This window comes from Mustelus asterias, chromosome 5 (assembly GCF_964213995.1).
Source record: "Mustelus asterias chromosome 5, sMusAst1.hap1.1, whole genome shotgun sequence".
Lineage (NCBI taxonomy): Eukaryota > Metazoa > Chordata > Chondrichthyes > Carcharhiniformes > Triakidae > Mustelus > Mustelus asterias.
In genome coordinates, this window is record NC_135805.1 from 101864562 (window position 1) to 101881862 (window position 17301).

Genomic DNA, 17301 nt, shown 5'->3' on the forward strand with positions numbered 1-17301 from the left:
TGCAGTTCAGAGAATGTTGCAGTCTGAGAAGATGTGCTGCTGTTATCTTGAAGTAGCGTGATTCACTGCTAGCATTTTCTCAACATCAGAGAATGTAATTATGCCATTTCTCCCTCTCGCCATCATGATGATATCATCTCACGATAGTCTGCTTCTCCTTCTTATGGTTTACAATTATGCTGCTTCCTCTTTTTTCCTTTTTTATGCTATTTTTGCTACCTGCATTGCTCAAACTTTCATTCAAACTCCCTTTCCTTGGCTGTTTCTTTGTCTGCTAATCTTGATAACCGAAATCTAACTTTGTTAGATTTGGAAACTGTTATACTTCTGGTCTGTTCTCCTTTTTAAATCACTTTTGTCACTGGTATGAATGTGTCCTTGGTAGCTGTCACCAATGGTTAGAAGTTTGGAGTTCTGATAAACTTTAGATATTCTACAGGGCTACAGTTGGTCACTGTGTTAAAAATAGTCCAAGCATCATATCCTTAAAAGTGTTCATTCTTTCCAATATCTAATTAAAGGACAGCATAATACTGGTTTATTAAGGTAGTCTTTTGATCCAACTGGGTATTGTGTTCTCATGTGTCCATCTTCCATATTTCCGAAGATGGATTGAAGTGCTTAGTGAGACAAAGATAGATATGAATTCTTAAGCTGCTTTATTTTAGAGTTTGTAAATTAATACAGTAATGAATGTAATCAAATCTCACCTTGATGCAGCGAAGAACAGAACCTTCTCATATCAAGATAAATAAATTGTGTTCATATTAGCAAGTTTGCTTCACTTTTCTCTGTGCATGTTCCAGCCACATTACATCTTCTCTTGAAGAGATACAGGGAAGGATTTTACAGCCACGTTCTCCCAAAACCGGAAAATCCCACCCAAGGTCAACAGATCTTTGCATGGTGTCCCCCTGCTGCCCCCGCCTGCTACAATTCCTAGCCCAATGACAGGCTAGCTTTATTCATTGGTAGTCACACAATATTGACCCCCCTGTTGGTGCCACCAGCCTGATTCGCACTTAGATGCAGAGGTCATTCAAATGAGCGTGAAGCTGGCGTGTTGCCTGTATTGTAATCAACAGATTGGCTTAATTGTGCATTGTGATCCTTGTGCCTGCATTCTGTCCAAATTTGCCTCCTCACCTTCTCCCTCCTGCTCCGAGTCCCACTCTGCTGCTCCCCATCTCTCTCTCTCTCTCCTTCCTGCTCTTACACTCCCTGCTCTATCTCTCTCCCACTCCCTGAATCAGAGAAGTAGATAGACTGGATAGCCGAGCATGGTGGCTAATAGAATGACCGAGTGTGGTGGTGAACAGCTGTCAGGCCAGAAGGTGGGAGCTAAGATAATCTTGTTATTTGCAACAATTAACTTAAAGCAGTAATTTTTTTTTGAATATTGAATATCTGCAATAAAATTCAAACAGAAAATGCTTATCGATCTGTCAGCAGCAGAAATTTAAAAAGAGGGGGTTAATTTTTCAGTTAGAGACAGTCAACATGCATGTTTCTTCAGAACCTGTTGTTCATTTCCAACATTTTGGACAGGTTAGCAAAATAGGAAGATTTGTTAATATGGTGGCTGAGCAAACCCTAACACTGTAAACATGAAGAAATATCTAATATGTATGGTTTTTGTATATTCTATTGTTTTGTCTATTTTACAACGTTTTGGTAAACTGAAAAATGCTGAGCATTATACAGATTTTAAACACATTCATTTCATGCTTTCAAGATTGCCATATCGGTTGAGAATATCCTTCTGAAGTTATTACTCCTGATACTAAATAATTTCACCGTTTGCTTTTACAATTTTTGAGATTTATATAATTAATGTCATAGAGGTTTACAGCATGGAAACAGGCCCCTCGGTCCAACTTGTTCATGCTGCCTAATTGTTTTTTAACCACCAAGCTAGTCCCACTTGCCCACGCCTGGCCCATATCCCTCTATACCCATTTTATCCATATAACTGTCTAAATGCTTTTTAAAAAGACAAAATTGTACCCGTCTCTACTACTACATCTGGCAGTTCGTTCCAGACACTCACCACCCTCTGAGTGAATAAATTGCCCCTCTGGACCCTTTTGTATCTCTCCTCTCTCACCTTAAATAATACGATACTGCTAGGAGAGAGAGATAGGGACAGGTTTGGCAGAACTTAGAGCTTAGACAGCTGAAAGCACAACTGCCGATGGAAGGAAATTGGATGCACAAGAAGCATCTCCATCATGGAGGAGTGTAGAGATTTCCAAGGGTTAGAAAACTGGTGGAGTTACAGAAAGAGAGGGTCAAATCCAATGAGGGATTTGAAAACCGGGAAGAGAATTTTACATATGGGGCATTGCTAGACCATGAGTCCTTGTTGGTCTGCAAGCAAAAGTGTGATTGATGAACAGGATTTGGTGTAGGATAGGGCCAGCTCAAGTTTATGGAGGATGGTAGGTCGACCAGCAGAACATTGAATCGTCCAAGAAAGGCATGAATGAGGGTTTGAGTTGCAAGTAGGCTGGACCAATTTAGAGAGGTGATAATCAAGGTGGAAATTCCTACATTCGTTATTCCACCTAATCTTAATCTCGTGTCTGTGGAGGTAAAGCAGTACCGAAGTGCATCGAAAGTCAGATGTAACTTTAAAATCTTCAGATAGTGATTATGTTGTAAATGGCTAGAACATTAACAAAACTTACCTTCCTAATAAAAACAATTTCTCCCGTACAGGTCAACTGAGAAAGATAGTGCTTGGATTAAGCTTGTTAATGCCATGTTGGCAAAATGTGTCCCTGAACAGAGAGTTACTACTGGAAATGAAATACTTGCCATCTGCCGCTCTCTCTACTTGACAAAACACAAACTACCATTTCAGGTAATTGTAGCATCTTTTTTTCCAAAGTTGTAGTCAACTTTAATCTGTGCTGCTTGTATTAACGTGTAATGAAAACTGGTTCCCTTGGTACAAATGTCACTAATCTGCTGTTGACAATCTAACCAAGATAGACCAGTGACAGTGCATCCCTTGGCTTTTATACTTCTGTAAAAACTGAATTTTCACAACTAAAATCTGTTCACTCAGAACAATTAAAGTCAGAATTTATATTCTCTCAAATCTGTATGATGCTGGTTGGTGCATTTACACCACAGGACCAACAATGCCCTCTTGAACTGTGGCTCCTGACATCAGTCTGAAACTGACAACTGCGCTGAAATAAAATGCAATGTGACACATGCTTTCACAGGTCTGGGCAGATCTTATTGTACAGCCCCAGAGAAATTTCCAGATATTCCTGGTGTGCAGCATGCTGTATAATTTTGCCATCAAAAGTGGTATAATGAATCTGCAGTGGAAGAGGATGCTGGCAATAAGCCCAAAGGTAGAAAGTTGCCTGCTGTGTTAGAGCTGCAACAGTGAAGACAAATCCAAAATACCTAATAGCAATTTCAATCGTGGTTACTTGAGTGCATGTTTTGCTGTAAACAAGTTCCCAATGAACTATGCCCACGATTGTCCACTCTGTCCATGCCCATCATAATCCCGTAGACTTCTATCAGGTCGCCCCTCAACCTCCGTTGTTGCAGTGAGAACAAACCAAGTTTCGCCAAACTCTCCTCATAGCTAATGCCCTCCATGGCAGGCAACATCCTGGTAAATCTTTTCTGTACCCTCTCCAAAGCCTCCACATCCTTCTGGTAGTGTGGCGACCAGAATTGAACACTATATTCCAAGTGCGGCCTAACTAAGGTTCTATAAAGCTGCAACATGACTTGCCAATTTTTAAACTCAATGCCCCGGCCGATGAAGGCAAGCATGCCGTATGCCTTCTTGACTACCTTCTCCACCTGCATTGCCACTTTCAGTGACCTGTGTACCTGTACACCTAGATCCCTCTGCCTATCAATACTCTTAAGCCTCATCTACTATTAATGCATATCTGTTCATCTCTTGGGTTAGAAATTTCACCCACTGCAATGAATTCCGTGCAAAGTGCCACGAATATAAGTTATTTAAAAATTATGTACTGTAACTATTTTTTCAATTTTTCCCTTTTAGTGCAGTGTACAGTAAGTGGCAGTATCTAGGGGGAGAAAGTAGTGGTATTTAATGAGTAACTTTAGAGATAGCTGCTTACCTCCTCCCTATGTATCATAAGGTGTCTATAGATATGCACATCCAGCATAGGGAGTCATAGGACAGATAAGTGGGAGGTACCATCAGCAATTATTTTGACCCATTATTCACCAACTTCACAAAATTAATGGAGTTGACTTTGGATGGAGTTAATTTACCATTGCTTCTGCTCAGATTATCTAAACATGCGGGAGCCTAGTTATTAAATCTGGATCCTTATGCTTGTTCTGGCTTAGCCACTCTCGCCACGTTTAAGTTTATTAGTGTCACAAGTAGGCTTACATTAACACAGCAATGAAGTTATTGTGAAAATCCCCTAGTCGCCACACTCCATCGCATGTTTGGGTACATTGAGGGAGAATTTAGCATGGCCAATGCACTTAACCAGCGCATCTTTTGGACTGTGGGAAGAAACTGGAGCACCCAGAGGAAACCCACGCAAACACGGAGAACGTGCAGACTCCACATAAACAGGGTGACCCAAGCCGGGAATTGAACCCAGGTCCCTGGTGCTGAGAGGCTGCAGTGCTAAACACTGTGCCACCATGCTGCCCATTAACTAACGTTAACTAAGTCACTGGGGAAACCCAATTTGCCCACCTGCCAGCCTACATTAGATATTTGAAATCAAATTTAACACTCACTATTGACGCAGTTTACATCCCACCCCATGCGGACGTGAAGACTACGCTAGATGAAATATACGCCACCGCAAGTAGCCTCGAGATGAAACATCTCAAGATGTTCATCGTGATCGGGGATTTCAATCATGCCAAGCTCAAGAGCATCCTACCAAGATACCACCAAAACGTCTCATGTTCCATCAGAGGCCCAAACATCCAAGACCACTGCTACACAAATATTAAACATGTCTGCCGCTCTATTGCCCGCCCACACTTCAGTGAATCAGACTACAAGACTGTGCTCCTGCTCCCGGCTTACAAGCAAAACTGAAACAGGAGAATCCATCAAAGAAAGTCATGCAATGTTGGTCTGAGGAATCGGATGATCTCTTACGGAACTTACGGAACTGCTTTGAGTCAGTAGACCGGTCAATATTTAAAATCTCAGCGACCAACCTGAACAAGTATGGCACTACAGTAACTGACTTCACTAATAAGTATGCAGAAGACTGGGTGCCAAAGAAGCAAATCCACGTGTTTCCCAATTGGAAATCATGGATGAACATGGATATCCACTGCTTGCTGAAGTCCAGGTCTGAGGCTTTCAAGTCAGGCGACCCTGACCTGTACAAGAAATCCTGATATGATCTACGGCGATCCATCAAAGATGCCAAAAGACAGCACCGGACAAAGCTAGAGTCCCAGGCTAGCCACACGGATTCCTGCCGACTCTGACAAGGTCTGCAAGACATAACAGGCTACAAGATGAAGGCATGTAAAATTGCCGGCTCCAACGCACCCCTCCTCTGATGAGCTCAACGCATTCTATGCCCATTTGAGCAAGAGGTCAGCAAGAGCACACCTGCCCCCCAGAAGCCTCGGATGAACCAGTGTCCGAGGTCACCATCGCAGATGTCAGAGCAGCCTTCTCGAAGGTCAACCCATGGAAAGTGACTGGCCCGGATGTGGTACCCGCACAAGCACTCAGATCCTGCACTGACCAGCTGGCGGGGGTATTCGTAGACATCTTTAACCTCTCTCTCCACCAATCTGAGGTCCCTATCTGCTTCAAGAAGATGACCATCATCACAGTACCAAAGAAAAACCAGGCAGCGTGCCTTAATGACTATCGTCTGGTGGCTCTGCCATCCATCATTATGAAGTGCTTAGAAAGGTTAGTCATGGCACAAATTGATTCCGGCCTCCGAGATTGCCTGGATCCACTACAGTTCGCCTACCGCCACAACAGGTCCACAGCAGACTCCTTCTCCCTGGCCCTACACTCAACCCTAGAACACCTAGACAACAAAGACACCTCTGTCAGACTCCTATTTATTGACTACAGCTCAGCCTTCAACACCATAATTTCAACAAAACTCATCCCCAAACTCCGTGACCTGGGGCTTGGCTCCTCCCTCGGCAACTGGATCTTAGACTTCCTAACCCACAGACCGCAATCAGTAAGGATAGGCATCAACAACTCCACCATCATCCTCCACACCAGTACCCAACAAGGCTGTGTCCTCAGCCCTTTACTATTACTCCTTATTCACCTCTAATTGTGTGGCCAAAATCCCCTCCAACTCATTTTTCAAGTTTGCTGATGACACCCCAATAATGGGTCGGATCTCAAACAATGATGAGACAGAGTACAGGAATGAGATAGAGAATCTGGTGAACTGGTGCGACAATAATAATCTCTCCCTCAGTGTCAAAAAAACGAAAGAGATTGTCATCGATTTCAGGAAGCGTAGCCCCTGTCTACATCAACAGGGACAAAGTGGAAATGGTCGAGAGCTTCTACATGTCCAGATCACCAACAACCTGTCCTGGTCCCTCCATGCCGACACTATAGTTAAGAAAGCCCACAAACACCTCTACTTTCTCAGGAGGCTAAGGAAATTTGGCAAGTCCGCTACGACTCTCTCCAACTTTTACAGATGCACCATAGAAAGCATTCTTTCTGGTTGCATCATTGTTTGGTATGGATCCTGCTCTGTCCAAGACTGCAAAAAACTACAAAGTGTTGTGAACAAAGACTAGTCCATCACGCAAACCAGCCTCCCACCCTTTGACTATGTCTACACTTCCTATTGCCTTCGAAAAGCAGCCAGCACAATCAAGGACCCCATGCATCCCGGACATTCTCTCTTCCACCACATTCCGTTGGGAAAAAAATACAAAAGTCTGAGGACACCTACCAATCGGCTCAAGAACAGCTTCTTCCCTGCTGTCGTCAGACTTTTGAGTGGACCTACCTGGTATTAAGTTAATTTTTCTCTACACCCTAGCTATGACTGACACACAACATTCTACATTCTCCGGTTTCCTTCTCCATGCATGGTATTTTTTTAAAAAATACATTTCCAATTCAATCAAATCAAATCCAATTCAGAGTCTCAACAAGTTGAGACATTTCAGATCCAGGCTGACAAGACAGGGCGAGCGACCAAATCACCCTGTCCTGGGCCTGATCTACATGAGCCAAGTTGATTGGAGGAGCAAAACAACACCTCCTCCAAGACTTGAGCTCATTTGCATCTTAGCCAAAAGGCCAGGATGCAGCTTTTAAAAATTGCTTCATATGAAACATATGAAGCTTCAATGTAACCCAGTGACCTTCTCCATGCATGGTATGCTTTGTCTGTATCGTGCGCAAGGAACAATACTTTTCACTGTATATTAGTACATGTGACAATAATAAATCAAATCAAGTCACTGTTTTGTGATGCTTGAGACAGGGCACTGAAAAGCTTTACTTCATTGCTTGGTTCTCAGTCTTCATTGTAAGTTGTGGTTAGCACTGCTGCCTCACAGCGCCAGGGGCCCGAGTTCAATTCCAGCCTTGAGTGACTGTCTGTGTGGAATTTGCATGTTTTCCCAGTGTCATGGGTTTCCTCCGGGTGCTCAGGTTTCCTCCCACGCTTGCAAAAATGTGCGGATTAGGTGGATTAGCCATGCTAAATTGCCCCTTAATGTGCAAAAATGTATAGATTAGAGCAATTAGTGGAGTAAATATGTGGGGTGGGCCTGGGTAAAATACTCTGTCAGAGAGTCGACGGCCTCCTTCTGCACTGTAGATATTCTAGTGTGCCAATAGGGCTGCTAAAAATCAACATTAAGGTGTTGAATTTCTTGGAACTTTATCCACTCCAGTTGGGTAACTTCACCTGTAAACAGGCTTTCGCAACAGTGGAGTGAGAGATGTCCTGAGAAAATTCCAGGTTTTTGAAACTCAGCCTTTGGAAATAGCAGTCTCAATCATCAGGCAAACTAACTCTGCATGATCAGATTTATATGTATGCAAGTCAGGAAGTGGTTCTGCAGGAGTACACAAGATGATCTGGATATTGGCCTATTAAGAGAGAAAGGCAGAACGCAGGATCTAAATCCAGTAAATTCTCCATTTACATTTATTATTCACACTTGGGAGGTAATAGTTACTGTAATATCCAGCTTTTTGCAGGAAAACAGCCAAGTACAACGTCTTAAAGGATTCGAAACAGGAAAAACAACACAAAGCATAAATAATTGGTGAAGGCATCAGTGGAAAATCTTCATTCAGTCCCAGTTACTTTGTCATCTCAAATTAATACTTTCTAAGAAGCTAATTGAGAATTAGTGGTGATTTCCAAGGTTTCAGAAAGAGCTTCAGAAATATTCTCCAGTTGCCTGGCTGAGTGCAGACCCAACAACATTCAGGCAACTCCAGGACAAAGCAGACCAATTGATTGGCATCCTATCCATCACCTTAAACATTCACGAGTGTATAATCTGCAAGATGCACTGCAGCAACTCACCAAGGCCCTTTCGACAGCACCTTCCAAACCTACAACCTTGACCAACTCAAGAGAAGGGCAGCGGATGCATGGGAGCACCGTGACCTGCTAATTCCCTTCCAAGCCCCCACACCATTCTGACTTGGACCTGTATCGCTGTTCCTTCACTGTCACTGAGTCAAAATCTTGAAAATCCCTTCCTAACAGCACTGTGGGTGTACCTACACCAATGAACTGCAGCGGTTCAAGAAGGTGGTTTACCGCCACTTTCCCGAGGGCAATTAGGGATATGAAATAAATGCTTGTCCAGCCAGTGACGCCCACATCCCTGAAATAGTAAACTAATTTTAAAAAAAATATCCACATCATTTATTTATACTGTTGCATTGGCCACTAAATCACATTGAACGTTTTATAACATTAAGGATTTCTCAAAGTAGTAACAATTTGTACTGATTAGTTGAGATTCTCTTGCTATGAAGCCATGTTTTATCAAAAAATACTTTATCAATTTGCTGGCCTGGAAATCACTGACAACGTTTTTAAAAAGAACTAAAATAGCAAAATGTCAAGGTGGCCACTGAGAATCAGGTGACTTTAGTAATTTCTATGGAATCCGAATGATCTCGAGTCTCCAAAAAGTTTTTAATTAAACTTGAATGGGTGTCCTCTCTTGAATGACATGCTGAGGCAAAACCATCTGTGGAATTCACACCTTCTGTTGTCTATGGACTTGCCAAAACTCAACATCCATCGACTCCCATACTCACTGTTTCTGAATTGGAAACTTAACAAAGAGAACTGTACAAAAAACAGTTAATCGCAGGCAGATGTGAATAGCCAGCATCCATTCCCCATTGTGTAGCAAGAGTTTCTAACTTTGAATCATTTATAAAGACAATGGAAGTATTGATCAGGTAGTCACCCGGTCGAAACTGACTGCAGATAATCAGTCTTAATTCCAAGCAACAGGGTAACACAAGCCGGTCTGGAAATTAACAGCACAGAAGACCTTGTGTGGGTCTTTCTCCCTCTCTATCTACTTTTACAAGGTTTTTATTATTTATTAGTGTCACAAGTAGGCTTACATTAACACTGCAATGAAGTTACTGTGAAAATCCCCTAATCACCACACTCCGGTGTCTATTCGGGTACACTGAGGGAGAATTTAGGATGGCCAATGCACCTAACCAGCATGTCTTTCGGACTGTGGGAGGAAACGGAGCACCCAGAGGAAACCCACGCGGACATGGGGAGAACATGCAGACTCCACACAGACAGTGACCCAAGCCTGGAATCGAACCCGGGTCCCTGCTGCAATCAGGCAGTGGCTGAACCATGTCTGCTGTTTCTGACTAACCATGTGCCGCAGGCAGAGATATTTTTCAAGAACTCAGCACAGTTGCTGCTATCTCCAGAAGAACAGATAAATCATCCGCACCTTTAAACTGGCTCGAGGGCAAAACCAGAACAACCACAGACCTTAGCCTGGATCCACCAAGTCACCAACCTATGAGAACCGTATCACTTCAAATTTTATTGGACTTTAACAATATAACTTAATCTGGTCTCCCACTTTGTAATCTATTTTTGTATGTGTGTACCCGAATATCTTGAGTGTGCAAGAAAGTTGGAGCATTTTGTTATTTTTCTTTGATTGGATTAAGTGCAATAAATACTATCCCGTCTTTTTCTTAAATGAAGGCTCAGGGATACCTATCTATATATTTTGCAGTCACGGCATGTAAGCAGTTAAACACCCACTGAATTGACAAGCATATACTTTTTTAAAAGATCGTTGTAGTGAAACGAGTTGGGAAAGAGGGAAACCATTCTACCTCTCCTCACCTGCTCGTAGCAGTTTTGTTGCTTTTACCAGTTGCGTGTTACTTTTGTCAGGAAAACAACCACAGCCATTGACACTGATTCCTTCCCTTGTTACTCAGGTGAAAAAGACGGCACATGGTCTCTAAATTATCTGCTGCTCACTATCTGCCTGAGTACCAGACACCCATATCCTCACTCCTCAATCACCTAATGTGCCTTCCACTCTCCAATAAATTACTTTTGAAATCCTCATGTTAGTCTTCAAATCATTCCATGGTTTTGACCCATACAACCTTTGACAGACTTGCTCGTCTTTCCCACCTTGCGCCCTCCAGTCCTCTGACTTTGGCTCTCTCCATCCCCAACCTTTAGTTGATCAAGCTTTAATTTACTGGAACTTTTTTCTTACCGAGAAAACCCTTCACAAAATAAGTATCTTAAACCTTTCAGCTCAACTATGGAGTGCCTTAGGTTGTTTCTGTGGAGAGTGCAGTATAAATGCAAGTTGCTATTATAGACTTACTTAGATTTGACTATTCCAAAGCATTTCAGCTGGTCTCTAAGTACTACCTGCCATCAACATGATGTTATCCAGAGCTCTGCTGCTTGTCTCTTAACTCACGTTCAGAACCTATCAGCTCTGTGCTGGCTGAACTGTCTCCTGTTGGAGCAATTCTTCTTTTCAAATCCCCCCCATGGCCCCATGCGACTCTGTAATTGCCTGCAGCCCCACAACCCGCTGATTCTGGCCTCTTGAATATTCCTGATTTAATCACTCCACTACTGGTGGCAGCCCATCCTAAGCAATAGAATTCCCTCCCAAACCTCTCCATCTCACTTTCATGCTGGGTCCTTGGAACCTTCCTCTTTGACCAAACTTTTGGTCATTTGTCCCTCAATGTCCTAATGTCTCAATTTCGTATTTAGTTTTATAATGTTTCTGTAAAATGCCTTTGGATGCTTTATCACATTTAAAGGCCCTATGTAAATGCAAGTTGAAGTTCAGTGCTCCTCAAATTTTAAAATATAAATACAGAAAATGCAACTCTTACATCTTAAGAGAGTGGCATCCACAGTGAGACGAAGCAGTCACAGATGAGGTGTAGCACAGCTAGATGCAAAGTAAAGGTCCCTCGTTTTCAGAAAGATTTCCCTGAAGAAACTCCATATCAGTCATAAAGCCAACCGTTAACAGATTATTTTGTGTTTCTTACAGAATAAAGGGACTCAAACATTTTGGTGTGAAGGTTTCTGTACATTGATTTCAGTATGGATATCATTTAGTTACAGTGTTCTGACTCACTAACTAAAAAGCCTAATATGCTTTTAAACAGCACGTGAAGCAAATTTGCCTGCTGCTCCTCGATCAATCAATCCTGCTGCCAGCATTGAAACTTGGGATAGAAAGTGGCAACCACGAGTTGCAGACACTGGCAATGGAACAGATAAGAGCTGTCACCCAGGTATGAGCAGTTTCTGTGTAAATCTCTTAAATCTCATGGTAATGAATCAGCTTTTTTTAAATCAGAAACTGGATAAATATTTTTAATATTCTTAATGATCAGATCGCACAACAGATTCCTTGATAATATATATTCATATATATTGTTATATATATATATGATTTACACATGTTTGATTGACAAATCTATCCAACCATTGTTTTAAAAAGGAAATATTGCCCTGATTTTTTTTTACCTGAACAAGAAACCAAAGCAATGTGACAAATTACATAACCAAAAATTACAATAAAACAAGCTAATTACTGGGGAAAAAAATGTCTTGTCGTCTTGGATAATGAATGCATAATTGGATTTGGAGAATAAATACCAGTGTGTGTTATTTAAACCAAGATTGGTTCAGAGATTAAGCAAAGCTTACTGATTAAATTGATCTTGCAATTTTTTTTTTCAGTGGTAGGATGGAATGCAGTACATGAATTCAACTTTTTTTATTTTAGTTTTTCAGATACAAATATCAGATACAAATTTATTCAACTCTATGGTTTAAAAATGTTTTTTTCCTGGAGTTAACTGGAGTGGCCCAGTTTTTTTTTTACTCCATTTTTAAAGTTACAAAACCAGTGCTCAGAATGGACCAGGCAAACCCAAATCCATTCCTCGCTCGCTTCAAAAACCAAGTTCAAATTCCAGTTGAATCCAATTCAAGGTCCCCAGAAGAGAGAGAAACAAGATGCAAGCTGACAAGATTGGGCGGCACGGTAGCACAGTGGTTAGCACTGCTGCTTCACAGCTCCAGAGACCTGGGTTCGATTCCTGGCTTGGGTCACTGTCTGTGTGGAGTTTGCACATTCTCCTCGTGTCTGCGTGGGTTTCCTCCGGGTGCTCTGGTTTCCTCCCACTGTCCAAAGATGTGCGGGTTAGGTTGATTGGCCATGCTAAAATTGCCCCTTAGTGTCCTGAGATGCATAGGTTAAAGGGATTAGCGGGGGTAGGGCCTGGGTGGGATTGTGGTCGGTGCAGACTCATTGGGCCAGATGGCCTCTTTCTGCACTGTAGGGTTTCTATGATTCTATGATTATGCACTGCACCCCATCTTGGGCTTGATCTGACACTTGTTCTTAGCTAAAAGGCCAATTTGGACTTGATGCCAGTTAAAGGATTGGAAGCTTGTTTCTGTTTGCCGGTCACTTGAGCAGAGTTGGTTTAATGCATGCTCTTCCTTTATGCTGACTGTATGCTGGGTCACTATATAGCGCAGAAGGAAAAATGTGCTATCAAACTCCATTCACTTGAATTGGATCTCTCATTGACATGGTGATGGTAGAACAAGTACGAGAGATCATGCATCCTTGAATGGAAAAAATGTAATTTAATGTAAATACCCTGCAAGCAAAGGAAAAGATGTGCACCTGTCGAGGAAATTTAGAGTCAATACCATGTGTTTCTATCTCTCTGTAACTTGAATTCTACTTAAATTCATCTGGTAATGTGAAGCTTGAAAATCTGTGTGCTTGAATTTATCATTTGAACGACGGTAGTTTAGAGTAGAAAAGCAGTGAAGCGTTTAAAAGGAAAAACAATTTCAAATAGGGTGAATGTGAAATGAAAACGATTAATGTTGGTATTGCACGCAAGTTCATGTGCATTTGAAAAGAGAAAACTTAGGATCATTTCCATAGAACACCATCTTCACATCTTCTAAAGGTTATCAGGTCAAAGTGGTGAACAACGTGTTAGATATAAAATTCGATAGAGGAGTGTGTGATTGATTAAGAAGAAATTTTAATGTGAATGTTGCCCTGTAAACCCATTATAGTCCTTATATTATCAGCTAGACATTTAGATGCTGTTGTGAAAGTTTACAATTTTAAAGTGCATTGCAACTTGCCTTCACACTCGATGTCACAAAAGTAATTATATATTTGTTTAATACTTTTAAAATCCTTTTTCAATATACTATGTAATGCCTCCCATGTCCTTGTTTTTATTACCCATTGATTCACCAGCTTCCCTGCCTCTGGCTTCCCAGAATATGCAGCTATGTCTTTCCTATCCTCTCACCCTGTTTCACTGCACCCTTTATGACTTCCCATGTTATGGAAGATCAACTAACATATAAAATTAACTGTCATTCTGTTCTGTTATGCGTGGGAAACTCTGCTATACTTTAGAGTATCTCGCATGAAAAACATATGTCAGACTTATCTGTTTGGCTCAAATAATTACCATCTGTTACATTCATCATGCTGATTTTGTTCATTATAGGCATGTTAAAAAAAGGCACTCTTGTAAATTACTAAACAGATAGGAAAGGCTACCCATAATGAATCATCAACCAACAATAAGATAACAAATTAAATATTTCTTTACCCTAAAATTACCAATAAGGCAACTGCATTAATGTTAGACAATCAAATATTCAAAAATAATGATTCCTTTCATCATCGTGTTGTTCACTTTGCCTGATATTTGGAAACTGAGTGCATAAATAAAGGCTCAGTAATGAGAGTCATACAGGAAAATGGGGTGGCACATCAAAGGAGAAACCCACGCAAACAGTGAGAAATTGATAGAATTGATATACCTAGGAGCATGAGGGGAGAGCAATAAACTAAAGGATAAAAGATAGGAAAAAACAAAAAGTTGCAAAAAGAGAGTGAATTTGAATAATGCCTCAGGAGATCAGCTCCATTATATGATAATGTATTGTGTGTGTCACGTGGTGAAGAAACCCATTGCTTTGAAACACCAGGAGGGTCACTATTCATTTCTCTAAAAATGAAATGTATTTTCTGCATTTGTTTCCGGAGAGTTAAGTCGTGTTTGTCATAAAGTTGTTGTATAAATCCAAGTACATATTTATGCTATTTGTATGCTTTGTACCATTATATATTGTAAGTAATGGAAAAGTGACAAAATGTGCAAATATTCCTGAATTGGCAGTCATCGAGATTAAGCCCTGTACTTAGTTGTGAAATTTTTTTGACACAACGCAAACTGCAAATATATCTTATGCTAAGATTTCTATTTTTTCCAATTTAAATGTTTGTGTTGTATGGGAAGGTTAAATTCAATCATTTCAAAATAACAGATTTAATATCATTAGATATATTAATTTATAATAGTCCCATTTGTAACATGTTGACCATGAATAAATAATCCTTCCCAAACCAAAGTTCACATTTTCAAAGAATTTTGTGCGACCTTCACTTCATCTCTGCCTGACGACCTTCCTATTAGTTGGGGCATCATTAGCATGTGGAGCACTTTTCCATCAGGGCAGCCTGATTTCTGCATTCTCCTTGCCATACTATGCATTTATTTCTGCTTTCCCTCCCCATCCTGCTAGTTTTCGCTCTTAACACTTTCTCCAGACAACTTTCCATCCTTTCTGCTACCGCATTGTCCACACTGAACCGTTGTCAAATGCTCAGTCCCAGCAACTTGAGATGAACCCTATAAGTCTTTATTTGGGGTCCAGGGGACCTGAAGAAAAATATGAAATTAAATACAACAGATTTGGAACAGCGAATAGGAGAAACTTCGACAAAAGTTTGTCAGACTCTAGAATGTACTGCAGAGTCGGTGATCGAAACAAACTTGACAATAAAAGCCAACAACAATTTTTATGTGCTAATAACTTATTTCTATGTTCTAATTTGTATGTAATTGCATCTTAACAGACGCCCTAGATTGCAAAAACATGATTATTATGGAGCCAGTGAATTAACATGTATTGCTTCTATTTACTCCCCAAAGCAAACTTGGGAGTATGAACAAAAATTAATAACTTTTTTTGCTACTAATATGTAAAATTATTACACTGTGACCTGAAATTAGCAAGTGAAATAGCTCTAATACACGGATCTACTTAACTCTTCAGACATCCTGGCTCTTGTTCCATTGATACCGGTAGCTTTGGATAAATTATAAATCTAATAGAAGATCAAGCTTCCTACAAATTTGGGAACTAAAAGTACGCTCCTACCGCAGAGTAGGAATTATTCTGTATTCACATTGGTAATTGAGATGTGCATTTGGGTGGTGAGAGTAACCTAGCTTCAGGCACTTAGTCTTCAAAATTTATTCTTCTGGATGGCTTTTTGTAGATGGAATTGGCCTAAATACTCTGTGGATTGCTGGAGCTGGGGAGTGTTACGCAGAATACCATCTGTTTCTATGTTCCTTGACGCTTTGATCAGATTCATCCAAAGATTGGAGAATTCAAAACTTTTGCATGAAGTGTGCATTTGACAGACTATATTAGAGTTGAAGTACATTGGGAAGGAAGGTAAAAACCTCCCAAGATATTCAACACAAAATCACTGCCTATGCCTGGTAAATATTAGCAGTAATACAATTTTAAAATATTGTTGCATTAGCTTTTCAAATCCAAAAATGTCAAATCCTCCTTTCCATGCTGAAATAATTTGAAAGTTCATAAAACTTTGGGGACAGGAACACTCTCTTCTCACATTCTTGGATAATATACAAGACAAAGCTTACCAGATGGATCAAAAAAGGAAAATGCTGGAAAATCTTAGCAAGTCTGACAGCATCTGTGGAGAGAGAAGAGAGCCGACGTTTCAAGTCTGGATGGCCCATTCGAAACGTTGGCTCTATTCTTTCTCCAAGATGCTGTCAGACCCGCTGAGATTTTCCAACATGTTCTGTTTTTATTTTAGATTCCGGCATCCGTAGTATTTTGATTTAATTCACCTGATGGATGATCCTTTTCTTTTACTCAAGTTAAGACTGATTTCAGTTTTTCAAATCAAGGAAGATGAGAGGCTGGGATAATGGAACCAATTTATGGCAGAGGGACCAGAAGGAGGGGAAAGGGACAGTGAGGGAGGAGAATAGAGAGATGTAAATGAACCAAAGGTCAAAAAACTTACCTTGAAAAGTTGACATAGGACTACTGCAGAAAAGTTAATTCAGCTGGTGGGTGGGAGCCGTTGAAGGGCAGTTGAAACTCAGCTGCAGTTAATGTATTCTCAAAATTCTTGCTGCACTGTTCCTTGAAGGGAAGAGGGATAAGAGAAGGATGATGAGGTGAAAAGAGAAGGTGAGGTGGGGGGTACAGAATGTGATAGGGAGAGGAGGGAGTGAGGAATGAAAGAGAGAAGCACTGCAGATGGTGCTGTTCACATTGTAATGTGCCTCTGACTGGGAAAGCTTCTGTGTGTAGAGGAGAGCCAATAAACAGAAAGTCACCTGGGAGAGAGAGAATTGTGGGTGAGCAATTCTGATAGTCAATAATCTAGGTGAATATGCTGTCTTCTTGACAGCATCTAACATGAACTTTGAGAGTTTTTTTCCTGGGATCGGGGGACAATAGCTTGTGACACTTGGGGGGGGGGGGGGGGGGTGCTTATCAAACTGGAAAGTTTCTTAATGGGTGAGGAGAGCATGAATAAAAATTTGTTCAGTGAGGAGTTTGCTCTGGTGGGGTGTTGGGAGTCGGGTGAGCTGGGGGGTGG

The 17301-nt window shown here is 41.0% G+C and overlaps 1 protein-coding gene across 3 annotated transcripts in view; it reads left to right on the top strand.

The window, feature by feature from the left end:
* nbas (NBAS subunit of NRZ tethering complex) overlaps nucleotides 1-17301 on the top strand; it is a 259241-nt gene that overhangs the window by 228291 nt on the left and 13649 nt on the right. For all 3 annotated transcript variants that reach the window (XR_013497784.1, XM_078213107.1, XM_078213108.1), the window contains 2 exons: nucleotides 2722-2866; nucleotides 11690-11818. Coding sequence is in view for 2 of the 3 variants with exons in the window: in XM_078213107.1 (XP_078069233.1) it covers nucleotides 2722-2866; nucleotides 11690-11818 (274 nt within the window). In the remaining variant the exon portion in view is untranslated. The remainder of the gene's footprint in view (nucleotides 1-2721; nucleotides 2867-11689; nucleotides 11819-17301) is intronic.